Source organism: Podarcis melisellensis (genome assembly GCF_964234715.1).
Source record: "Podarcis melisellensis genome assembly, chromosome: 13".
Lineage (NCBI taxonomy): Eukaryota > Metazoa > Chordata > Lepidosauria > Squamata > Lacertidae > Podarcis > Podarcis melisellensis.
The window spans coordinates 4,051,031-4,076,583 of NC_138545.1; the positions used below are offsets into that span (position 1 = coordinate 4,051,031).

General features: G+C 48.1%; 1 protein-coding gene and 1 long non-coding RNA gene across 2 annotated transcripts in view; one reads left to right on the forward strand and one right to left on the reverse strand.

Moving 5' to 3' along the window:
- The first annotated feature begins 1,306 nt into the window (after positions 1-1,306).
- On the forward strand, positions 1,307-25,280 carry CLDN7 (claudin 7). The gene is made up of 4 exons (XM_081887061.1): positions 1,307-1,613; positions 17,996-18,160; positions 21,929-22,013; positions 23,707-25,280. Exons 1-4 carry the CDS (start codon positions 1,391-1,393, stop codon positions 23,873-23,875), a joined length of 642 nt encoding a protein of 213 aa, XP_081743187.1. The 5' UTR covers positions 1,307-1,390; the 3' UTR covers positions 23,876-25,280.
- LOC309355943 overlaps positions 22,131-25,553 on the reverse strand; it is a 55,473-nt gene continuing 52,050 nt past the window's right edge. Inside the window, exon 2 of the long non-coding RNA XR_014162653.1 lies at positions 22,131-22,340. This is a non-coding gene — a long non-coding RNA (uncharacterized lncRNA). The remainder of the gene's footprint in view (positions 22,341-25,553) is intronic.

Sequence of the window (25,553 nt, forward strand, 5' to 3'; positions counted from 1 at the left end):
TCGAAGGGTGATTGAGGGCAAAGCTTATCTTATACATTAATGCTTTATTTAGTTTCAAGATTCAAAATCACAGTTTAACACTCCATAATTATCATCCTATTCTACAATACTAATAATTTCCTGTTCACCCATCCTTGATGTTTGGGTCTGTGGACCCCTACGTGGGACTAAGGCAGGGGTAGGCAAACTAAGGCCCGTGGGCCGGATCCGGCCCAATCACCTTCTCAATCGGCCCGCGGACGGTCCGGGAATCAGTGTGTTTTTACATGAGAAGAATGTGTCCTTTTATTTAAAATGCATCTCTGGATTATTTGTGGGGCATAGGAATTCGTTCATTTCCCCACCAAAAATATAGTCTGGCCCCCCAACAAGGTCTGAGGGACGGTGGACCGGCCCACGGCTGAAAAAGGTTGCTGACCCCTGGTCTAAGGGATGGGCTTCTGGGGGTCCACAAACCCCCTGAAAATGATTATTTCCCATCAACTTCCTGTCACCTTGGAAAATTGGTATTCCGGAAAAACAGTTCTGAGGATGGGTCTGCATGGAGCTTCCATGGAGTCTCCCAGGTTCAAGTCTGACCCACTAACCACTACACCACACTGTCTTATTTCTACCACACAGCGAGAGGTTGTGTCTTCTGTTTTTCCAGGCCAAAGAAGTTCTCACTGCGGCCCTAAGACGGACCTTTCTTACTGACAAACCTCTGCAAGCATTTAAGAATAAATAAAATCCCATGGATGAGAACTGCATCTGCGAGTGATTCTGTTGTTGGCAAGGCTGCTGCTTCACCTGTTGGATTTCTACCTGCGCTGCAACTCAGAAAGTCAAAATAGTGAGCACTTTCCATGTTGCTCTCTGATCTTCCTCAGGGCTGCACATCAGAATGTCTATTTGAGGAGGTGTGTGTGGGAGAAACTGCACTGGCGGCAACAACGACGTGGTGACTTTACCTGACGGATTCCTGCCTGCGCCCCAACTCAGGCAGGTGAGAGAGAGAAAGAGACTGGATGCAAACCAACCTTGAAAATGACTTATGAATTGAAAGTGGTGACTCGACGTGTACTTTTGTTTGCTTGTCTTGTTTTGTTGCACAAGACAACAAAAACTAATTTTTTTTCAGGAAGGAAAAAGTCCCTCTCTCTGTGTGTGTCTCTCTCTCCAGGAAATGGGCGAGGGTGGCCTTGGGTGTCGGTTTCTGTGGACACCCCTCCCCCTCCCTTGATGTCACGCGCCCCTCCCCCACCCGGAGGAGGGGAGGGGGGAGGAGGTGGCGGCTAGGGCATAAATACAGGTGCGCTCACCTGGCGCGCAGGTACGCTTTTAGCCGCTCGCTCCCGCCGGATTCCTCGGGCTTCTACTCGCGCGTCTCCATCTCTCTCCCACCTGCGCCATGGCCAACTCCGGCTTGCAGCTGCTGGGCTTCGCGCTGTCTTTGCTGGGCTGGATCGCCGCGCTGGCGGCCACCTGTATGCCCCAGTGGCAAATGTCCTCCTTCTCCGGGGCGAACATCATCACCGCGCAAGCCTTCTACAGGGGCCTCTGGATGGAGTGTGTTTATCAGAGCACGGGCCAGATGCAATGCAAGAACTACGACTCCATCCTCAGTCTCGACTGTGAGTAACCAGGCGGACTACATTGCGTTTTTTTGGGGGGGGGAGCGGGGGGGGTTGGAAAGGGGGAAGCTGGAGGGTCCTGCCCTCCACTTCAGAGCAGGACCTTGCTCAGGAGTGGGGAAAAACAAATCTATTTATTCCATAGGAAAGGAGGAGATAATATTCCCCCTTCCGTCCTGATGCGCTTTTTTATCCAAGGCGCGCCAGGCGTTGCGCGCGGTTCTGCTCCCCATTTCATCCTCGCCACAGCCCCCCTGTGAAGGAGGTGAGGCTGAGAGAGGGCGGTGTCCCCCCCCGGTTATCGTTTACCCCCCTTCCACCAGGTCATCGCCCCCACTTCATGCCTAGTGATCGGAATTCGAACCCAGATCCGGCGCACAAATCCTTGCGCAACGCTGCTTTGGTTATTTCTGTATTATTCGCCCTGAGGTCCCGGGGAGGGTCTTGCGGCGTTCAAATGGAAAACCGTGTTGAAAAACGGCTTGCTTACGAGTAGGAGGGTTAGCAAGAGGAAATTGGGGGCCGAGATGGGGAGGAGAGAGAGCCAGGTGGCGTCTTTTCTTGGGGTGTGTGTCAGGAAAGGAGTGGGTTTTTTGGAGATGTGGGTCACACCATGAAAAGAGGAGTTTGTAAATTCCAGCTGTGGGGAGATGGGGGTTTCTTGGGGGGGGGGCAAGGAGCAGTTGATGGGAAGAGATACGTTTTTAGGGAATGTGGGGCTTTCTTATCCACAAGGAAAGCGCAAGGTTGTGAGATGAGCGGGAAGGGCGCCGTTGTGGGACAGGTGTGGGGCGTGTTTGGCCTTTGGCAGAAAAGGAGGGGCAGTTTGCAGTGGGGTTTGAAGGGCAGGAAGGAGGGTGGGGCAGGGGGGGTCAAGTTGGGGTGACCCAGGTTGAGGAAGAAAGTCTTTGGGGCAACAGACTAAGCTCTCCACAAAATTACATTTTGTGGCCACTCCCCAAACCTTGAAGGTGTTTTATTTTTATATCTTGCCCATCGCCGCAAGCTCTCAGGGCGGTTTGCAGTTTGAGAAGTTGAATTCGGTGCTTGGAGGGGGAAGAGATCGGGAGCAGCAGACGTCCATTTTCTTCTTGCAAAAAGAAAAAAAAAGCCCTTTACCTGCTCGATTCTTCGTTGCCCTTTCGCCCCCTTGGCTACTGATTAACTCAAACTGTCGTCTTCCCCATCCCACACTACTGTACAGGGAACAGGGAGCCCCAACCCAGGCCAGGAACGCTCCCTGCGAGGAACACACAGAAATAATTTTGGCCTTGTCTGGAAACTTCCCCCTCTCCCTTTCTTTAGATATTTGGAGTGTGGGTTGTGGCCCCTTCCCAGCCACAAAACCCCCAAGCATCTCCTTTCTCGCTTTGGGGGCCCCTGCCCACATCTTCCTTTGCAAATGCTCTCTGTTCCTTTGGACCGCAGCCTCAATTTTCTCCAGTCCAGACCTTTCTGCTTGTCTTTCCGTTTAGTTGCGAAAGGGAGATTTGAGGGATGGGCAAAAGAAACAGACCCCAATCCCCAAGGAGGGAGCCAGCCAGCCAGCGAGAAAAGCACCCTCCTTTAAATCCCTCCCTTCAATTCGGATATTTGGGTGGCGAGGTGGACTGGGTTTTACAGGCTTTTAGGAGACAAAAAGAAATGTATTTGCTCATCTTCTGAAAAGCCCTTTCTCTAATCCTGTCGATTAGTTGTGTTTGACAAGCAGGAACTGATTTCCTCCTTTCACATTCAAAATGGTTCTTGGGCCCAAGCTCTGGATTCAAATCAAGCCTTTTATATGGCCAATAAACAGTGGTCCTTTAAGACCCCAAAACTTTATTTTTCCTTTTTTTTTTTTGCAACGTTTAGTAAAGATTAGAAAAGCAAGGAACACCCAGAAGGCCAATTTTGTATTTATAACATTGTATTTACGGGAGACACATTTTCGTTATCCCCGCTTCCAGCCAAATCCTCCGGTTTATACCTTGGAATCCCTAAATTAGTAACTGGTGTGTCTTTCCCAGCTGTATAGTGGAAGGGATGGATTTTCAGCCTTACCTGATCTTACAGCCCTGTTAAGCCCCGTGGGACTATGAATCGTCTTAAACCGGGATTAAATGCAGTACAAACTGAATTATGGGCGGGCAGGGAAAAAGGAAGCTATCGAGGGGGAAGAAGTTGTTAAATCTCTGTTTAGACAACTGGGCCACAATGATCACACCGCCCCTCCTTCTCCAAACAGAAAGAGGGTGGAGATCTCCACATCTTGGTTGTTGTTTTTTTTTAAAAAATTGTGTGTTAGAAACACCAAGACTAAATATTTTTCTTCCCTTTCTCCTCCTTCTGTGTGTCCTCTTTTTCCAAATCTGTTGCTTTCACTTCTTCTTTTAGAAAACCCACCCACCCACTTCAGAACTCTCCCCTTCGCTTATTTCCTTCTTTCTGCCGAAATTCTCTTCCTGAAACCACCTGGACTGGTTGGGTCACTTTTCTGGGTTTTCCCCCCCTCTCTCAAGCCACACCTTTCGGGTGAAGAATGACAAAAGGCCAGTTCTCTTGTCACCACCTGCCGCTTTGCGGCCCTCCCAGGTCTCTTTGACCTTGTTCTTAAAAATAAAAGAGAGGTGGAGCAGGAAAGGGGGGATTTATTTTATGGTCCGTATCCATGGCTGCCTTTCGGAGTTTGATAGGCGAAACCAGAGAGGTCTCTGCCCCGAGGCGCTTACAGTTTAAAACAGGCTGGGTGGGAGAGGCTTTCCTTCTGTGCTGAACGCCCTACAGAAGACAGAGCAAGGGTTTTTAAGTCCAGATTTCTGAGGACATACAATATACAGTATAATAAATATTACATTCATGAATGGCCATCTGTCATGGATGCTTTAGCTGAGATTCCAGCATTGCAGACTGGACTCTAGATGACTGTCGGGGTCTTTTCCAGCTCTACGATTTTATTATATAATATACGCAGAGATTCTGAATCCGGCATAAACTGTGTCTATAGCCGACAAGCAGAGCAGGGAGTTGAGAAGGAGGAAGTGTTGAAGGTGGCGTTGAAATATTCTATAAACGAGGGGCAGATTTGAACCACGATACCTTTAAAGCACATTTGAATCTCTATTCTGTCCCTCAAACAATTCTGGGCTCTATGGTTTCAGGGGCCACTGAGAATTATAACCCTGCCAGGGGAAAACTATAGTATCCAGAATTCTTTGAGGGAAAGAATGTGCTTTAAAGCTATAGCGTATGGACACAGGGTGGGTCCCCCCCCTTTTAAAGAGAGATTTGGGAGGGGGAAATGGCTCCCGCCTGCTGGCTTTCCTGGTTGTTGTCGTCCTCCTCTCCTAAGGGATCTGGTTGGGAAATGATTCTGGCGAGAGACGCCTTGCGCTTTGAATGTCCCTGGAAATCAATAGTGATTCAGGACTGTGCGTTTCCCGGCTCAAAATGGCTTCCGTCTCGGAGTCGAGATTGCACTCTGGCCCCACTTCCCCCCTGCCTGCTGGAGTTAGCCCTCCCCACACATTGCACCCCATCCCAAATGTGCATCTCGATCCCGTCTGTTCTTGGGGGGAGCCTCTTTCATACTGGTTTGCCCTGGGGACCACAACTCCCATCAGCCCCCAGAATGCGGCAGCTAGACTGGGGACTGGGAGCGGCCGCTGAGACCACATAACACCGGTCCTGAGAGACCTGCATTGGCTCCCAGGACGTTTCTGAGCACAATTCAAAGTGTTGGTGCTGACCTTGAAAGCCCTAAATGGCCCAGTAGACCTGAAGGAGCATCTCCACCCCCATCATTCTGCCCGGACACTGAGCTCCAGCTCTGAGGGCCTTCTGGCAGTTCCCTCATTGCGAGAAGCAAAGCTACAGGGAACCAGGCAGAGGGCCTTCTCGGTAGTGGCACCCGCCCTGTGGAACTCCCTCCCACCAGATGTCAAGGAAATAAGCAGCTATCCTATCTTTAAAAGACATTTGAAGGCAGCCCTGTTTAGGGAAGCTTTTAATATTTAATGCTGTACTGTTTTTAACACTTGATTGGGAGCCGCCCAGAGTGGCTGGGGAGACTCAGCCAGATGGACAGGGTATAAATAATAAATTATTATTATTATTATTATTATTACATGCTCACAGAGGCTCATGGGGGCCACGGTCCAGAACAGCTGGGGGTGCCACTGCTTTTAGGAGCACTCGCCTTCAGAATGAATGGTTACTGGCACCCGGTTCTCTTCGGTGAAACTGTTGTTTCTTGTTCGAAGCTTGCCATGGAATTACAGACTTGTAGATTCGGAAGGGACCAGTGGGGTCATCCAGTCCACCCCCTTGCCGCGCAGGAATTTTCACCCGACGTGGGGCTCGAACCCAAAACCCCAAGCTTAAGAGTCTCATGCTCTACCAGTCGACTGAGAGGAGCAGGGTGTGGCCTCCTTCGCTTTCGAAGAGGGAGCCAGCGGGTAGCTTGGCAGATATCTGAAGCTGGGCACCTGATACATCTCATTACATGAAGTGTTAGAAATTTGGGTGTATATAAGCTGGGCCCCAAATGGCTCCTTAAACCAGGGTGGCAGACACCAAAACAGAACGTCCATTTGCCATTTTGGGGCCGGAAGGCTCGAAAGTTGTATGGCTTTTTGGTTCCTGAAACCCGTTCTGACAGAGGAGGTGTTGCTAGTGTGTAGAAACAGTTCAGATCTAAGGATTCACAGATGGTGGAAATGTCAAGATGGCAACCGGGGCATCTTTACTTGGTCGCAAGTGGCCGATAGCCAGGTGCAAAATGTAAAAGGTAAAATGTAAAAAGGTAAAGGGACCGCTGACCATTAGGTCCAGTCGTGGCTGACTCTGGGGTTGCGGCGCTCATCTCGCTTTACTGGCCGAGGGAGCCGGCGTACAGCTTCCGGGCCATGTGGCCAGCAGGACTAAGCCGCTTCTGGCGAACCAGAGCAGCGCACGGAAACGCCGTTTACCTTCCCGCCGGAGTGGTACCTATTTATCTACTTGCACTTAAGGGTGCTTTTGAACTGCTAGGTTGGCAGGAGCAGGGACCGAGCAATGGGAGCTCACCCCGTCGCAGGGATTCGAACCACCGACCTTCTGATCGGCAAGTCCTAGGCTCTGTGGTTTAACCCACAATGCCACCCACATCCCTAAAATGTGCCTAGCGCCTGGGTAATTTTGAATGCCGATTACATGCGCCGCAGTAATCTTGGTTTTGGGTCTTCGCAGGTAGGACCAGCGACGCCAGGCCTAACATACCATTATGGTGAGGAAGCAGGTGTCGGAGGTACCCAGGATCTTTTAGGGCAAGGCTGAGGGATCTGTGACCCTCCAGATATTTCAGGATTCCAGCTCCCAATAGCCAATGAGGAGAGGGATCTTGCGCCTGAGGGTTTCCCATCATGGGACAAAAATCCAGCCCAGCTCTTCTTATTCTTTTAATTATTCTTTATTAAATTTTTATGCCACCTTGGGCTCGTAGTGCTCGAGGCGGTTCACAACGTAACATTACAATATAAAGAAAACACGAAATACATAATAGAAACGAAGACAACCCAATAACCCCCCCTAAACACATTTTAAAAGGACATCGGATACCAATCAGCCCAAGGCCTGATCAAAGAGGAGAATTTTCGCCTGGTGCTTAAAGGATGTGCTAGGCCAGCCTCTCTGGGGAGAGCATCCCATAAACGGGGAGTCACCGCAGAAAAGGCCCCGTTCTCGTGTTTCCACCTTCCAGACTGGACGACTTCTTATGTATAAGAAGGAAGCTGACATGGTTAGTTTAGAGGAAGGCTGTAGAAACCAGGATTCTAGATTTGAAGCCCCTTTTGAACTGGGAAGTTTTGGACAACAGTTCACATCTGTGCCTCCCTGCCCCTGAAAAAGGCGGTGTTTGGGAGTTGTAGCCCCAAGCTCCTGGAGGGCGCCAGGTTTTGGGTGTGGCTTATGACATCCTCTCTGGGAATTGGGGTCCAGTGGGTTCCACAAGCAGGGCGATCTGCTTTGGCTTCTATCTCTGTATACCTGAGTCGGGCCGGCCTCTGTTTATAAAGCCAGACCTCAGCGCCAAGGGTGCTTGATAATCTTATCGCCCTTCATTGTTTGAGAAAACAAACTTGCTTTGCTCACACAACCGCAGGGGTCATGGGAAGAAGTGGTGGCGGCAGCAGGAATCTGGAAGTCTGTTTTGGTAAAAACATGCGTCTCCATCCCGGGGGAGGCAGCTGGTTTTTTTGTGCCCATTTCACAGACCCCTTTGCGGAAGGTAGAGGACTTGGAACCCCCAGATTTTCCAGAAAGGAAGCCTTGAGAAGTAGATCAGGGAGGAAAAGTTTTCCCTGTGGATCGGTGGAGAAAGGGAAAGAGTATTATGGGGTCTAACGCAGCTTGGGGGTGCAGCCAGGCAGAAAAACGTTGAGGAAACGGGATTCCTGGCTGCAGGGCGGGATCTACTTTAGGGGTGCCCTATAGCTGGATCAGGCCCAAGGGGGCCCATCCTGTTCTCCCAGTGGCCAAGCATGCCCCCCATTGGGCAACCGAGAAGCAGGATCTGACCTCAAGAGCATTCTCCCCTCCTGTGGTTCCCAGCAGCTGGGATTCAGAGGAAGGGGGCCAAGAGCAAGAAACTTTGCTTGGCTTTCTTGGGGAGACAGAAGGGGCCCCCCAATAAAGCAACAACAGCCAGGGTTCCTGGCTGCAGGCCTAACCTTTCCCCCCTCCCCGGAGAAGGCCAGCTTTAGCCACTAGCTCCTGCCTTGTTGTTGTTGAGTCGTTTAGTCATGTCCGCCTCTTCATAACCCCCTGGACCAGAGCACGCCAGGCCCTCCTGTCTTCCACTGCCTCCCGCAGTTTGGTCAAACTCATGCTGGTCCCTTCGAGAACACTGTCCCACCATCTCGTCCTCCGTCGTCCCCTTCTCCTTGTGCCCTCCATCTTTCCCAACATCAGGGTCTTTTCCAGGGAGTCTTCTCTTCTCCTGAGGTGGCCAAAGTCTTGGAGCCTCAGCTTCAGGATCTGTCCTTCCAGTGAGCGCTCAGGGCTGGTTTCCTTCAGAATGGATCGGTTTGATCTTCTTGCAGTCCATGGGACTCTCCAGAGTCTCCTCCAGCACCAGAATTAAAAAGCATCCATTCTTCGGCCATCAGCCTTCTTTATGGTCCAGCTCTCACTTCCATACATCACTACAGTGGTACCTCGGGTTAAGTACTTAATTCGTTCCGGAGGTCCGTACTTAACCTGAAACTGTTCTTAACCTGAAGCACCACTTTAGTCTATGGGGCTTCCCGCTGCCGCCGTACCGCCAGAGCACGATTTCTGTTATCCTGAAGCAAAGTTCTTAACCTGAAGCACTATTTCTGGGTTAGCGGAGTCTGTAACCTGAAGCATATGTAACCCGAGGTAGCACTGTACTGGGAAAACTATAGCTTTAACTATACGGACCTTTGTTGGCAAGGTGATGTCTCTGCCTACGTCACCCCTTTCCCTGAACTCTGTCCACCTGCGCTGGTTTCAATGAAACCCTTTGTTTTGCCTGCTGGTTGGCTTGTGTGTGTCGTCGTCCGTGGCACCTGGGCAGGACTGCGTGCGCACCTGTCCTGAGGGAGGGGTGATGTCACCTCCCTCCCCCTCCCCCCCCCCGGTCCGGCAGGGAGGGAGGCAAGAGAGAAGAAAGGGAAAGGGTGCGGCAAAGCAGAGTTGGATTCCGATCAATCCCTATATCAACTTTGCCGTGAAAGTGCAAGTCCCTTTCCAAAACACTCAGTTTCTCCAAGTCTCCCTGTTCTATTTCTCTCTCTCCTCCACTGCCTCCATCTCCCCTAGAGAAGGACCGAAAAGGTACTGCAATTCAAAAATGGCACTGTTATGGGTGCAACGTAACACTCGTCTCTCCGTCAGAAGGAATCGGGTCTTTTTCGTGCAGCAGCACCTAAACTTTGGAACTCCCTGTTATTTTTCTGAATTAAATCGATTGGCCGTTTTTGTTTTCTGATGCGGCAATTTCGAGAGACTTAGAATATTTTAAGCAGAAAGCTTAAAAAGGGAGGGTGTTCCTTAAGCAGGGAGCCACCAGCGAAAAGGCCCTTGTGTTGCCACCCTCCAGATCTCCCATGAAGGAGTCTCTCCATCCCCATCGTTCTGCCCGGACACTGGGGTCCAGCTCCATGGGCTTTTTGGCAGTTCCCTCCCTGCGAGAAGTGAGGTTACAAGGAACCAGGCAGAGGGCCTTCTCGGTAGTGGCGCCCGTCCTGTGGAACTCCCTCCCACCAGATGTCAAGGAAATAAACTAATACAGTGGTACCTCAGGTTACATACGCTTCAGGTTACAGACTCCGCTAACCCAGAAATAGTACCTTGGATTAAGAACTTTGCTTCAGAATGAGAATAGAAATTGTGCTCTGACGGCAGCGGGAGCCCCCATTTGCTAAAGTGGTGCTTCAGGTTAAGAACAGTTTCATGTTAAGAACGGACCTCCGGAACGAATTAAGTACTTAACCCGAGGTACCACTGTATCTGACTTTCCTAAAAGACATCTGAAAGCAGCCCTGTTTAGAGAGGTTTTGAATGTTTGATCATGTTTTTAATGTTTATCGTGTTTTTAATATACAGTTGGGAGCTGCCCAGAGCGGCTGGAGAAGCCCAGCCAGATGGGTGGGCTATAAATAATATTTTTTTTAAAAAAAAAAATATTATGGAGGGGGTGGGTACACGAGGGAGGGCTTCAGAGGGAAATCTGGGTTGATTTGTGTGGGGGCAGGTGGTCCTGAGCCATTTAAGGCTTTATACATCAAAACCAGCACTTTGAACTGGGCCCAGAAACTAATCGGCAGCCAGTGCGGTCGGGCCAGGATTGGCGTTATAGCCTCAAAACCACCTTGCTCTGAATCCTGCACCAATCGCAACAATACAAACACAACACATAGGCTAATAGTTAGTAGAGAATATATAATAGAATAATGGTATCATTCAAATTGTAGGAATAAGCCAATCAAAGTTCATATGTACAAAATAACAGTGGTAGCAAAGACCGTGTGTTCAAAACAGAGGTCTAAGGACAGTCTCACAATAGTCTTTCAAAAGTTGCAACAGAAACTTCTCAAAAGCTTCAAAAGGACAGTGTCTCTGGAATGATACTACTGTTTCGTAATAGTCTTCATCAGCTGGAAATAAGATACAAGGCAGACAACCGATGACTGATAACCAAACTGAGCTACTTGCATACACATTGTGTAATAAAGCAAAATATACATAAAAAGGCACATATTTGATATTTTCCAACACAATTGCACAGGACATACAAAGTAAGCCACAGGTGTTTCCAGCAATGATATACTTAAAGGAACAGGATGGCATAGACAGCATACAAACACAAAGTAGACCCATGAAAAACAAATACAGTGGTACCTCAGGTTAAGTACTTAATCCGTTCCGGAGGTCCGTACTTAACCTGAAACTGTTCTTAACCTGAAGCACCACTTTAGCTAATGGGGCCTCCTGATGCTGCCGGAGCACAATTTCTGTTCTCATCCTGAAGCAAAGTTCTTAACCTGAAGCACTATTTCTGGGTTAGCGGAGTCTGTAACCTGAAGCGTATGTAACCCGAGGTACCACTGTCTACGGAGGAATAGTATTATATGATTTAAACATACAGTCATACCTCGGATTACAGACGCTTCAAGTTGCGCGTTTTTGGGCTGCACACTGCGCCGAACCCGGAAGTATCGGAACGGGTTACTTCCGGGTTTCGGCCCTCGCGCATGTGCAGAAACACTAAGTCGCACTTTGCGTATGTGCAGAAGCACCGAATCGCAACCCGTGCGTGCGCAGATGCGGTGCTGCGGGTTGCGAACGTGCCTCCCGCACAGATCACGTTCGCAACCCAAGCGTCCAGTGTACAACAAATGATGCATGCAGCAATTTTTAAATGAAACACTTAAAGTTAACTTCAGAATTTAGCCCCCCTCCCCCGGATGAATTGATTTGAACAGAAAAAGGAAACGACTTTCTTGTTGACATAGCCGCCGTTCAAAATCTTGCCTCATCCCGAATTTCTTTTGATTTACCTGTAATACAGTGGTACCTCAGGTTACATACGCTTCAGGTTACAAACTCTGCTAACCCAGAAATAGTACCTCGGTTTAAGAACTCTGCTTCAGGATGAGAACAGAAATCGTGCAGCGGCGGCACAGCGGCAGCAGGAGGCCCCAGTAGCTAAAGTGGTGCTTCAGGTTAAGAACAGTCTCAGGTTAAGAACGGACCTCCGGAACGAATTAATTACTTAACCCGAGGTACCACTGTACTGTAAATGATAAATCTGTGTCCAAATATTTATGGGAAATAAAATGTTTGACCAAAGGTGCCTCCATAATGGCATTTCGTATGCTGGTAAATATAATTTCTGTAGAGAACTTAAGCGGATGCAAATGGCTCCGAATTCATGGCAGCGGCATCCCCTCACCTGCCACAACCTGGCGCTCTCAGCTGGGGCTGATGGGAGTTGTAGTCTAAAAGAGCTGGAGAGTGCCACGTTGGGGAAGCCTTGCTAATCTAGTCAAACACAAACAGATTCAAATATTAGAAGGGATTCAATTGTGTAAATGTCTATGATTTACTTCTGGGTGGAAAGATGTACAACCATGCTTTTCAGGTAGCTTTTGTTTTTTAGAAAAAGGGGGGTCCTTTTTATAAAATTTTAGTAAAAAAAAAAATTGACGTGGGTGGCGCTGTGGGTAAAACCTCAGCGCCTAGGACTTGCCGATCGCATGGTCGGCGGTTCGAATCCCCGTGGCGGGGTGCGCTCCCATCGTTCGGTCCCAGCGCCTGCCAACCTAGCAGTTCGAAAGCACCTCCGGGTGCAAGTAGATAAATAGGGACCGCTTACCAGCGGGAAGGTAAACGGCGTTTCCGTGTGCGGCTCTGGCTCGCCAGAGCAGCGATGTCACGCTGGCCACGTGACCCGGAAGTGTCTCCGGACAGCGCTGGCCCCTGGCCTCTTAAGTGAGATGGGCGCACAACCCCAGAGTCTGGCAAGACTGGCCCGTACGGGCAGGGGTACCTTTACCTTTTATAAAATTGCTTCTAATTAGCAGTGAGACAAGACAGAATGCTTAGCTTTCCAGAAGATTTATTTTCATCTCATTTCACAAGATTTATGCACCAATTGTAACAAAGCAACGCTCAAAGCAATTTAAAAAAAGATTTAAAATATCAGTAAGAAGAATGAAGAGCACTAATTTAAGGCTTATAAAACAACAACAGGCTAAAAACAGATTAAAACTCGCAGCAACTTTCTCAACATCTGAATATGCCTGTTTTTAGCAGGCGCCGAAAAGCAAACTGCACGGGCGCCTTTCTGAAATCAATTGGCAGGGAGTTCCAAAGTTTACTGCCACACCACACCAAAAGACAAGTACAAAATGGCACCTTTAGCACTGCCGGTAGTGACCTTGCAGTGATTGTGCGATCTGCCTCAAATCACCTGATTTATATATATATATTTGGCGGGGCGGTTAGAGGAATCTGTTGAGACTCTCCCCTTCCCTTTAGATGCCGTGCCCCGCTGAGTCACAAAACGGGGCAGGACTTTTCGGGCTGGGTGGCTGAGCGTTGTGCGGTGGCAGGCAGGCAAGGTGGAGGCCCTCGATTGCTCCTCTTGGCTTTCTCCATGAACCCAGGAGTCCGGCGGCAACTCCTACTTTTATGACAGCTCGTTTGCTGAATCCATGAAGCGTTAAGCAAGGTGTGGCTTTATAGGTCCTGCTAGCAAATGGCTTAGACTTTGAATCCCTTTTTAACCTACCAGGTTGTTCCTTGGCAAAAAGCCAACGAAAAGCCTGGCTTGGATCCTGGTGCCCCCCAGCGGCTGCTAGGAGTTGCAATCCGAAGCAGCTGGGGGGCACCAGGTTTGTGGAATGGTGGTCCGGGCCAGTCTGCCTCACTCCCTCCAGTACTGTAGAGTTTAACCCCAGTAGAGGGTTCGTGACCCTTGGGAACCCTGCACTGCCAACCTCAGAATCATCCACGCCCCCAGACAGGCGCCAGTCAATGGGTTTAGCAAACAGTAAAGTCATTCATCTTGGGAGAAAAGCAATGACAAACCTAGACAGCATCTTAAAAAGCAGAGACATCACCTTGCCAACAAAGGTCTGTATAGTTCAAGCAATGGCAGTGGCGTAGCGTGGGGGGTGCAGAGGGGGGGCGGTCGCACCAGGCGCAACATCTGGGGGTTAGGGGGCGCAAATCCACGGGTTAAGGGGCGCAAATTACTTACCTTGCCCCGGGTTCTGACAACCCACGCTACGCCACTGAGCAATGGTTTTCCCAGTAGTGATGTATGGAAGTGAGAGCTGGACCATAAAGAAGGCTGATTGAATGGATGCTTTTGAATTCTGGTGCTGGAGGAGACTCTGGAGAGTCCCATGGACTGCAAGAAGATCAAACCTCTCCATTCTGAAGGAAACCAGCCCTGAGAGCTCCCTGGAAGGACAGATCCTGAAGCTGAGGCTCCAAGACTTTGGCCACCTCATGAGAAGAGAAGACTCCCTGGAAAAGACCCTGATGTTGGGAAAGATGGAGGGCACAAGGAGAAGGGGACGACAGAGGACGAGATGGTGGGACAGTGTTCTCAAAGCGACCAGCATGAGTCTGACCAAACTGCGGGAGGCAGTGGAAGACAGGAGGGCCTGGCGTGCTCTGGTCCAGGGGGTCATGAAGAGTCGGACACGACTAAAAGACTATACAATAACAACAACAACAAAAGTCATTCATTGGGATTTGGGGCAAAATTAAAGGCTGAAAGCAGGACGGGCCGGGTTGTGTCTACATAGCTTTGTTGCGGGACCGCCCCCCGCCAGTCATTCAATTTGTGCAAACATGACACATACACTCACACACGACATATGCGATGCTTCTGTTAGAAATTCATAGAAAATCAGCCGTACATCGGATCTGTACCGTTCCACTTTTATTTTACACCACGAAGGAAGGACTATCAAAGGGGGGAGACTTGACACAAGGCCGCCATAATCCCCCAAGCAGGAGCCGTACCCAGTTGGCATGCCAACCTTGATGGCCCTAGACAGAAGATCATCACACTCACAAAGGACCTGCATATGGGAGTGGATTCAGTACGGACTGAAACAAAGGACAGTGACCAGCCCTTCCCTCTGGGGGCAGGAAACAGTGAACTCCTCTTTCTCCTCAGGAATGTAATTATGGGGAGGGGGAAAGGAGGAACTGGACAGGTGACAAGACACTCAGGTTACCACCACAACTCCTCCCTCAACCCCTCCTCTTTGTGATGTGTCAATGATGTAGTTATGATGTAGTCTTAGGGGTGTAGCATGGGGGATTAGTAGCTAATAAAAGTTGGGGTCTTCTTTTGTTTGGGGCTTCCATCTTGTTTCACCTGGTGGCAGGTGGGAGTCCTGTTGCGACAGTCTTCAATAAAGACCAAGCCGACTGGCTGCTGTTTTGCTCTGGTATTCCTGGTTGGTGTCCTTGTTTTTTTGTCCAAGGGAACCCTCAGATTTCTCCGTTAACAGCTTCCAACATTCATCCGATGAAAAATAGGGGTGTTTCTCTCCCAATTGACCCCCATTTTTTGTCTCCTGCCCCCTGATCAGCGGCGTAGCATGGGGGGGGGCACCAGGGTGGCAAATTCTTAGCAGCACAAAATTTTGACACCCAGTGCCGCCTCGATACATTTGCTTGCGTCCGTCGCTGGGCTCTGTCGAAAATGGCTTCTCTAGGAAGTAACTTCTCTCCAGACAGTGGAATGACTCTTCTTTTCTTATCTCTGCGGCCGCGATCTCCTGGGTCGAATGTGCGTATGGGCTCCGTCTGTTTCCCGCATTCTGCCTTGCCCCGGGCACCAGCGGCCCATGTTACACCACTGCCCCCAAGTGTTTTCTAACAGGAGATGGGCGAGTGCCGCTGCCGCTTCACCAACGGGGCACGGCCTCCGCCGTCCTGAGAAAAACCCCTTCATCGCAATTTTATTTTATTCTTTTTTTTGGTCAACATTTTTTATTAGTTTTCACAATATTATAAACAAACGAACAAACACATAAACAAACATAAATCATAGCCTTATTGAAAATTACACTTAGTAACTTTGTTAAGTGACTTCCTCGCTCCCCCTTGGTTGAATTTCATTGCATGTCCTTTTAACGGTTTTCCAAATCCCAATTCTTATAAAATTTAACTTAGACATTAACATCCTTAGATCTTCACCTTATGGAATTAAACATATTAATTCATCACTGAACATAAATAAAATCCTAAGCCAGTTAAGTATCTGCAAGCTGTTTTCAGTTAATTTGACTTAACAAATTTAGCTAAATAATCATTAAATTTAATCCACTCTTCCGAATACTCCTCCTCCTTCTGGTCGCAGACTCTTCCAGTTAGGTCGACTAGCTTCGAAAAATCCATTATCTTCATCTGCCATTCTTCTATTGCTGGTAATTCTTGGGTTTTCCACTTTTTAGCTAACAAAATACGGGCAGCAGTTGTGGCATACAAAAATAATGTAACATCTTTCTTGGGCAATTCCAGACCTGTTATTCCAAGAAGAAAAGCCTCTGGTTTCTTTATCAATGTATATTTCAGCATTTTTTCCCATTCATATAAATCATTTCCCAAAAGTCTTTCACCTTGGGACAGGTCCACCACATAGGATAAAAGGTTCCTTCCTTTTCTTTACATTTCCAACATATATTGTCACAGTTATGCAATTTTATTTTACTCTTTGCAAAAAGAAAAGCACACACCAACGAGTAAATTTCAGAAAGGGGCAAGATTAGACCTTGCTGACCCTGGGAGGTATACAGACAACTTTCTGGCTCTGGTACAGGAAGCAAGAAAGTGCCCCACGCTGACTCACAGACCGGAGTCATGCTTTTAAATTGCTGCAAAGACCTTTCGTTGCTTTGTTTAACTTCTTGAAACTTGCACGCCTGGTATTTACCTGGAGAAGGGACGGGCCATGAGTAAACTCTCCCGTTTCAAACATTCAAACGGTAGCAGGAAAAGGGCAGGGCTGCAATTTATCCTCTCTGACAGAGGATCAGTGGGGCTTAAGAACCTGGGTGGGCAAACTACGGCCCAGGGGCCAGATCCGGCCCAATCGCCTTCTAAATCTGGCCTGCGGACGGTCTGGGAATCAGCATGTTTTTACATGAGTAGAATGTGTGCTTTTATTTAAAATGCATCTCTGGGTTATTTGTGGGGCATAGGAATTCGTCCTCACCCCCCAAAAAATATAGTCTTGCCTCCCCCCCAAGGTCTGAGGGACGGTGGACCTGAAAAAGTTTGCTGACCCCTGTTTAAGAATATTTGAAGAAGTCTGCCAAAGGCCCATCTAGCCGGGTATCCGGTTCCCACAGCGACCAACCAGAATCGATGCCTGTGGGAAGCCCGAAAGCGGGACCTGAGTTCGAGGGCAGGTGCTGCCACACTTAAAGATGGATTTCCTTCAAGTGTGGATGATTGGCGCCTGTGACAGTTCCAGTTCTGCAGATTAAAGCAGTCAAGTGGGAATATTTGGGGTGAGGCAATCTCCATGCTTCAAGACTTTGCTTCCGTCCTCATAAAAAGACATGTGGTTTTGACACATCTCGATTCCACTTACCTTCACTACTGGTGCCATTTCAGCCCTGGGGGAAAAAATAGCCACACCTTTTAAATTTGTGGGTGTGTTTTTTTAATAAAAACTTTTTATTAGTTTTCAGTAACAATCATCCAATATACGCCTCATTCTATCAATACCAAGTTATAATATCAATTCCAGTATCAATCAGTCAAATACCCAATTACATCATTTAAGTGCTCCCCGCCCCCGCGTGATAGAATTGAATGTTTGAAAATTTACTTTAATTTTTGCTCCCAAACCCTTATTTAATCCCTTTACATTCCTGTCGTATTAACGATTCCTTATACAACAGCTGCAATATCCTTAACTTCTATTTGTGTTAACACATCTAATAATTTATGTCTGTCAGTGAAGACTGCCGGTATTAATAATCAGAATAAATTTGTGGTTTTTAACATATTGTCTCCAGCTAAGTTTTCACTCCAGAAATCGACGGCGCCCAGTGAGTCAAGCATCCCTAAATGTCTCAATTTTGAAAACGGCAAACGTTTGCGATACAACCCAGCTGTTTTTCTTTTTTCAAAACCGCGAAATATTTGTGCGCCGATGCTTGAAGGAGAAAAAAAATTGAAAGTGTTTGCTGTAAATTTAAATTGGTACCTTTAAAAAGCAAGCGAACAGACCCTGGGCAGATAAAAAAATGAACTTGAAATCCTTTGCCGGACTTCGGGGAAACAGTGAATTGTAGCCTTATTGTAGAGAAGCATTGCATTCGCATTTTCTGAATCTCCTCCTTTTATCTTTGCAGCGTCTCGCCAAGCCACCCGGGCACTGATGGTGGTCTCCCTGGTACTGGGGGCGATTGGCATGGGCGTCGCCACCATGGGCATGAAATGCACCAATTGCGGGAGCGAGGACAAGGTGACGAAGGCTCGGATTGCGATGACAGGAGGCATAATCTTCATGGTTGCAGGTAAGTCGGTCTAGGAATGGCCCCTTTCCTGCTATGTGGACCTAAGAAGAACAATAGCTGCTGGATCAGTGCAAAGGGGGGGGCATTCTCAGCCAGGCCCAAAGGGGAAAAAAAACCACAAGCAGGATTTGAACGCAAGTCTACAGCAACTGGGATTTAGAAGCATCGCAATGGCTCCGACTCTAGAGGCAAGAACACAGCCTTAATAATAATAATAATAATAATAATAATAATAATAATAATTTATTTATATCCCACCCATCTGGCTGGGCTTCCCCAGCCACTCTGGGCAGCTTCCAACAAAATATTAAAATACTGTAATACATCAAACATTAAAAGCTTCCCTAAACAGGGCTGCCTTCAGATGTCTTCTAAAAGTCTGGTAGTTGTTGTTCTCTTTGACATCTGGTGGGAGGGAGTTCCACAGGGCGGGCGCCACCACCGAGAAGGCCCTCTGCCTGGTTCCCTGCAACCTCACTTCTTGCAGGGAGGGAACCGCCAGAAGGCCCTCGGAGCTGGACCTCAGTGTCCGGGCTGGACGATGGGGGTGGAGACGCTCCTTCAGGTATCCTGGGCCTTTGAGGCCGTTTAGGGCTTTCAAGGTCAGCACCAACACTTTGAAGTGTGCTCGGAAACGTACTGGGAGCTGATGTAGGTCTTTCAGGACCGGTGTTATGTGGTTTCGGCAGCCGCTCCCAGTCCCCAGTCTGGCTGCCGCATTCTGGATTAGTTGCAGTTTCCGGGTCACCTTCAAAGGTAAAGGGACCCCTGACCATGAGGTCCAGTCGAGGCCGACTCTGGAGTTGCGGAGCTCATCTTGCTTTACTGGCCGAGGGAGCCGGCGTACAGCTTCCGGGTCATGTGGCCAGGAAGACTAAGTCGCTTCTGGCGAACCAGAGCAGCGCACGGAAACGCCGTTTACCTTCCCGCCGGAGGGGTACCTCTTTATCTACTTGCACTTTGTGCTTTTGAACTGCTAGGTTGGCAGGAGCAGGGACTGAGCAACGGGAGCTCACCCTGTCGTGGGTATTTGAACCGCCGACCTTCTGATCGGCAAATCCTAGGCTCTGTGGTTTAACCCACAGCGCCACCCGTGTCCCCATTCCAAGGTAGCTACAGGTAAAAAGCATCAGTTAGCCTGGTGAAAAGGAGGGTTGAGCTCTGCAACCGCTATTGAAGGGAGGTTGCAAATTGGATCTGTGGAATGAGGAGAGGCTGTTTGTTTTGGCGGTGGAGAAGCCGCGATGTTGTCATACGGGAGGGAATACCGTGCCCATCTCAAGGGAGTGCGGCAGAAAGCAGCGATAGGAATCAGTGTTACAAACTCAGATATATAAGCTAATCGCTCAACAGCACCTTGAACCTGGGCCAGGGGCGCCACAATGCAATGTCTAGGCACTCCCCCCCCCCAATGAAATGTATCATTATTACTATTAATTTCATTCTTACACCACTTTATATTTTAAAGAAAGTATCTCAAGGTGGTTTAAAAGGTAAAGGTAAAGCAGTGGTGTAGCGTGTGTTGTCAGCACCCGGGGCAAGGCAAGTAATTTGTGCCCCCTAACCCGTGGATTTGCGCCCCCTAACCCTAACGCCCAGATGTTGCGCCCGGTGCGGCCGGCCCCCCCTGCACCCCCCACGCTACGCCACTGAGGTAAAGGGACCCCTGGACTTTTAAGTCCAGTCAAAGGCGACTCTGGGGTTGTGGCACTCATCTCGCTTTCAGGCCGAGGGAGACAGTGTTTGTCCGCAGACAGCTTTCCCAGTCATGCGGCCGGCAGGACTAAACTGCTTCTGGCGCAACGGGACACCGCGACAGAAACCAGAGCGCACGGAAACGCCGTTTACCTTCCTATTGATCTACTTGCGCTTGCGTGCTTTCCAACTGCTATGTTGGAAGGAGCTGGGACAGAGCGCCTCCCGTCGCAGGGATTTGAACCGCCGACCTTCCGATCGGCAAGCCCAAGAGGCTCCGTGGTTTAGACCACGGCGCCACCCCTTCCTTGCCCCCCTGGAGCAACAGGAAACAAGCTTACGCCATCTTCCAGGTGACGGGCCTTCAGATGTTTGAAGATGGCTATCGTATCTCTTGCCCAACTCCCTTCACAGTTCCTTATAAGGCTTGGTTTCCAGAGCCTTTTATCATCTTGGTTTCCCTCCTCTGGACAGGTTCCAGCTTGTCAACATCCTTCTTAAACTGGGGAGCCCAGAACTGGACACAGGACTCCACATGGTGTCCTTCCACGCGGAATAGAACAGTTCCCAAACTCTGGGAACTATAGTTTCCAGAGTTCCCAGACTCTGGGAACCATAGCTGTACGAGGCAAATCTCAGCACCCTTAAACTACACATCCCTCTTGGGGGAAGCCATGACTGTTTAAAGTAGCTTCTCCCGTGTGAGATGAATGGGGCATAATAATAATAATAATAATAATAAATTATAATTTATTTGTACCCCGCCCATCTGGCTGGGTTTCCTCAGCTTTGGGCGGCTTCCAACAAAGATTAAAAATACGTAAGAAGACCTGAGTGGCATTTATCTCCGCAAACAATTAGGATCTTTGAGTGTAAAGGGCTCAAAGAGTCTATAAAGTCGTAAATATCTTTTTCTTTTTTAAAAACTTCCGGGCAGCAGCTTGTAACATCCTGAATGCTGGGGGGATAAAACTTCCGAGCGCCATTTGGACAAACTTGCATGTGCAGCATGTGGAACTCCCTGCCACAGGAGGCCAACTTGGATGGGTTTAAAAGAGGACTGGGCAAATTCATGGAGGAGGGAGAGGGCTATGGATGGCGACTAGCCAGGATGGCTGGGCCCTACCTGCACAGTCAGAGGAAGTGATGCTGGTTTCTGGAAACTGCAGGAGGGGAGAGGGCTCTTGAGTTCGAATCCTGCTTGTGGGTTTCCCGTAATAGTCATCTGGTTGGAGCCTGTGAGAACAGGATGCTGGACTCTATGGGCAACTGGCCTGATCTAGCAGGTCTCTTCCCATGTTCTTTATGAACTGAACTAGCAAAGGAGTTGTAGAATTGTGGCGTCGGAAGGGACCCGAGGGTCATCTAGTCCAACCCCCCATTGAATCTTGATTTAAAGCATCCAGAACAGATTATGGGTTTCGAACTGAAACGGCTCCCCCCCCAATTTTTTTAAATTGGTTTTCACAACATTATAAACAAACAAACACGTAAGACAAACAAACATAAATCATAGCCTTGTTGAAAATTACACTTATTAACATTAAGTGACTTCCTCGCTCCCCCTTGGTTGAATTTCATTGCCTGTCCTTTTAACGGTTTCCCAAATCCCAGTTCTTATAAAATTTAACTTAGACATTAACATCCTTAGATCTTCACCTTATGAAATTAAACATATTAATTCATCACCTAAAATAAATAAAATCCTAAGCCAATTAAGTATCCGCAAGCTGTTTTCAGTTAATTTAACGTAACATATTTAACTAAGTAATCATTAAATTTAATCCACTCTTCCTGATACTCCTCCTCCTTCTGGTCGTGGACTCTTCCGGTCAGGTCGGCTAGCTCCGAAAAATCCATCATCTTCATCTGCCATTATTCTATTGTTGGTAATTCTTGGGTTTTCCATTTCTTAGCTAACAAAATACGAACGGCTTCCTTTTTAAGCATGTCAAAATTGAGCATGGAACTGTTGAGTTTTCCAGGCTGTGGCTTGAACACCATGGAGGAGAAAGAAGCTGTTATATAAATTATTTTATCATACTCATCTTCCTTCTCTCTCTTTTTCCCCAGGGCTGTGCGCACTTGTTGCCTGCTCGTGGATCGGGCACCAGACTGTGACGGATTTCTACAACACGATGGTGCCGACAAATGCAAAGTGAGTTTTCCGGTTGAGGCGGCGGGTGGGGGGTGGGGAGAGGAATGAATGCCGGCCCCCAAACCCCACAAGCTCTGGGTGTTAAGTTGTGGGCGAACATGTCAGACGACACAGCGATTCTTTAAACAGCTCTTCTTTATTCAGATGCCAGAACAGAACTAGGCTGAGGAGCTCAGTCAGCCTGCTTATATAGAGCACCAGAACAATGCAACTGTTGCCATTTTCTAAAACTATCCAATCACTGAACGTCACTTTTCGATCCTTCATTTGCATAACTATCTACAGTATCCCCCTGCTGGCCCAGGGTGAGAAGTTCAGTACATAACACTGGGCTTCTCTGATTTCTTCACCTCATCAAAACCTTGCCCACCCACCCAAACCCTATGCTAAATAATCCAGCACAGGGTGGATTTGATTTAAATCAAATTGAAGGAGCGTCTCCACCTCCATCGTTCTGCCCGGACACTGAGGTCCAGCTCCGAGGGCCTTCTGGCGGTTCCCTCCCTGCGAGAAGCCAAGTTACAGGGAACCAGGCAGAGGGCCTTATCGGTGGTGGCGCCCGCACTGTGGAACGCCCTCCCACCAGATGTCGAAGAGAAAAACAACCACCAGACTTCTAGAAGGCACCTGAAGGCAGCCCTGTTTAAGGAAGCTTTTCATGTTTGATATATTACTGTATTTTAATATTTGGTTGGAAGCCGCCCAGAGTGGCTGGGGAAGCCCAGCCAGATGGGCGGAGTATAAATAAATTATTATCATTATTATTAATAAGACAAAAACAAAAGGAAAAGGCCGCAAAAACGCAAAATAAATAGCAAAAACATACAGACCTCAGCGTAACACTCAAAATGGGAGTGTGGCACTCAAAACGGAGCACGTTTGGATTCCGAGAAAAGTTCGCAAACCAGAACACTTACTTCCGGGTTTGCAGTATTTTGAGTCCCAAGGAGCGTGAGAACCAAGGAACGACTGTATTATGCAATGGCTTTAGTATATTTGTACCAAGCTGGGATTGCATCTCCCGGTTATTTATGCTAGATGTATGTGCATTTTTGAAAACTCCACCTGCTATATACCAGGCAGGTGCAATACCTGTTTTTCCAACACCTATTTAAGACCTTCCTTTTTCCATCAAGCCTTTTAAGTGGCGGTTTTTATCCCAGTATGTATGTGTACTGGATTTGAAATTGTTTTTATTGTTTAAAATTGCTTTGGATTGCTCTGTGGGAAACAATAAAGTTAAAGGGACCCCTGACCATTAGGTCCAGTCGTGGCCGACTCTGGGGTTGCGGCGCTCATCTCGCTTTATTGGCCGAGGGAGCCGGCGTACAGCTTCCGGGTCATGTGGCCAGCATGACTAAGCCGCTTCTGGTGAACCAGAGCAGCGCACGGAAACGCCGTTTACCTTCCCGCTGGAGTGGTACCTATTTATCTACTTGCACTGGCGTGCTTTTGAACTGCTAGGTTGGCAGGAGCAGGGACTGAGCAACGGGAGCTCACCCCGTCACGGGGATTCGAACCGCCAACCTTCTGATTGGCAAGCCCTAGGCTCTGTGGTTTAACCCACAGCGCCACCCGCGTCCCTCTTGTGGGAAACAATAAATGAAATAAATAAGTTCAAAAAGAAAGAAAAATGTGTGCATAAACTGGACCGATGGAGCATCTTTACGACTCACCTTTCTCCTTCTTGCAGGTACGAATTCGGATACGCCATTTTCATCGGCTGGGGGGGCGCTGCCTTGCTGCTCTTAGGGGGCGGGCTCCTCTCCTGCTCCTGCCCCGGGAAGACCGCCTACAGGGGGCGCCAATACCCCCAGGGGAAGCCCATCTCCAAACCTCCCAGCTCCAAAGAATATGTCTAGCTTTCCTGATTGACAGTTCCTTCACCCTTCCCTCCATGCCTAGAATACCACTGGACCAGAGGCGTGGAAAGACCACCCTGAACTTTTTGGGATGACCTCAGCAACTCCTTCCCCCACCCGAGAGAGGCGTTTTTAAATGTTTCCTCATATCACACCAGATTTAAGTTTTCTTTTTTTACTAAATAATGCTATTTGTTAGCTTGCGATTTCCCCGTGTGATTCTTTGGCTAATGGATAGGAATAATCGTCAGTGATTAATGTCAGATGGTGTAAACACAACACTTCCACGCCGACTTATTGGAACGAGTGGGACACACAGATAATTTGTTAATTGAATTCTCTTCTCCACCTACCACTCCTGCAGACTCCCAAATTAATATAATATTTTTAAAAGATTACTCAGGGACATGTATACAGTTGCGACAGACCTAAAACACAGGTCCAAGTTCCCTTAAGTTTGTTTGAAGGCAGCTCCTGAACTGGGAAGACTGGTGAATTCAGCACTTAACTGTGCGTCTGTATTGGGTCGTCAAACACCAGCAAACTGAGCTTTAAAACAATGGCTCTTTTCTCCTTGGGGTGTTTACATCTATCTGTCGTACAAGCAGTTATATTTGGGGGGTTGGAGAGAATGAATGGAGCCCCACTGGAAAATCCCCAGTGATATCTGTAACTGTGTGTAAGTATATAGAGCATTCACTTTGGGGGCGAGTAGAAATGGTTAATATTAGGAAGGCTGTTCTGCATGGTGGAAGGTGTTGAGGGTGGCAGGATTTGACCCTAATTGCTTTGTGTGGCGTTAGAGGCAAGTGTGAAGGTTTGCTTTGCTGTGAAAATCATTGGTGGTTCTTTCTGTGTGCAAATACCCCTGATTTTATACACACACACACACACACACACACACACACACCCACCACCACCCCGTAAATTTGCTAGGGTTCTGGTGAAAACATTTGACCCCAGCCTACAAAAATACGATACTCTCGTTCAAGCCAGAGGCCTTAGGAAAAAACAACCTGTTTGCCTATTTCCTATTACCGATATTAATGGGCATTCTAATTTGGGGCCTGTTAATTCCAACCCTTCACTTTACCCCACCGCTAAAAACTTCCCAGTAAACGCCCCCCTAAATCGTGTGTCGGGAACTTTTCTATACTTGGAGATACTTGCTTGCTTTTATAGATTTTAAATACTTGCTTTTAATTGCATGGGAAAAGGGGGGAGGGAAAATATTGCCGGTCTTCAAGAAAGGAGGTATTCCTAGATTTTTAAATGTGGCCTTATTTAAAGCACCAAGACTCCTTAAGGTTGTGTGCGTGCGCATATTTTTTATTATTAATTGTCTTTGTGTTGCTGGGAATTGATATTTTTTTGTACATAATAAACAAGAATGTTTTGGACAAAAGCGGGCTTCAGTTTGACTCATGTTTTGGGTTCCAGTCCTCATGAAAATTCACCGGCATGAATTTTGTAGCATGAATTTCTTCCAATACACACATTTTTGTATTCGATGTTGCCAAAGAGACATGATATTGCACAACCATTCTCGTATATATACAGTCTGAAACAAGTTACAAAATAAATGTTGCAAAATACAAAGCAGCTCATTGCTCTTAAACTGGAAGTGTGGTCTAGCCTTCTTGTATGTCCCTTAATACTGTCCAAGAACTATCCTTGC

Bases quoted from the DNA above. Each gene is read 5' to 3' on its own strand.
- CLDN7 (XM_081887061.1), top strand. From the start codon at position 1,391: ATGGCCAACTCCGGCTTGCAGCTGCTGGGCTTCGCGCTGTCTTTGCTG. The intron at 1,614-17,995 runs GTGAGTAACCAG...TTATCTTTGCAG, and splicing joins CTCCATCCTCAGTCTCGACT to CGTCTCGCCAAGCCACCCGG. The intron at 22,014-23,706 runs GTGAGTTTTCCG...TCCTTCTTGCAG, and splicing joins ATGGTGCCGACAAATGCAAA to GTACGAATTCGGATACGCCA.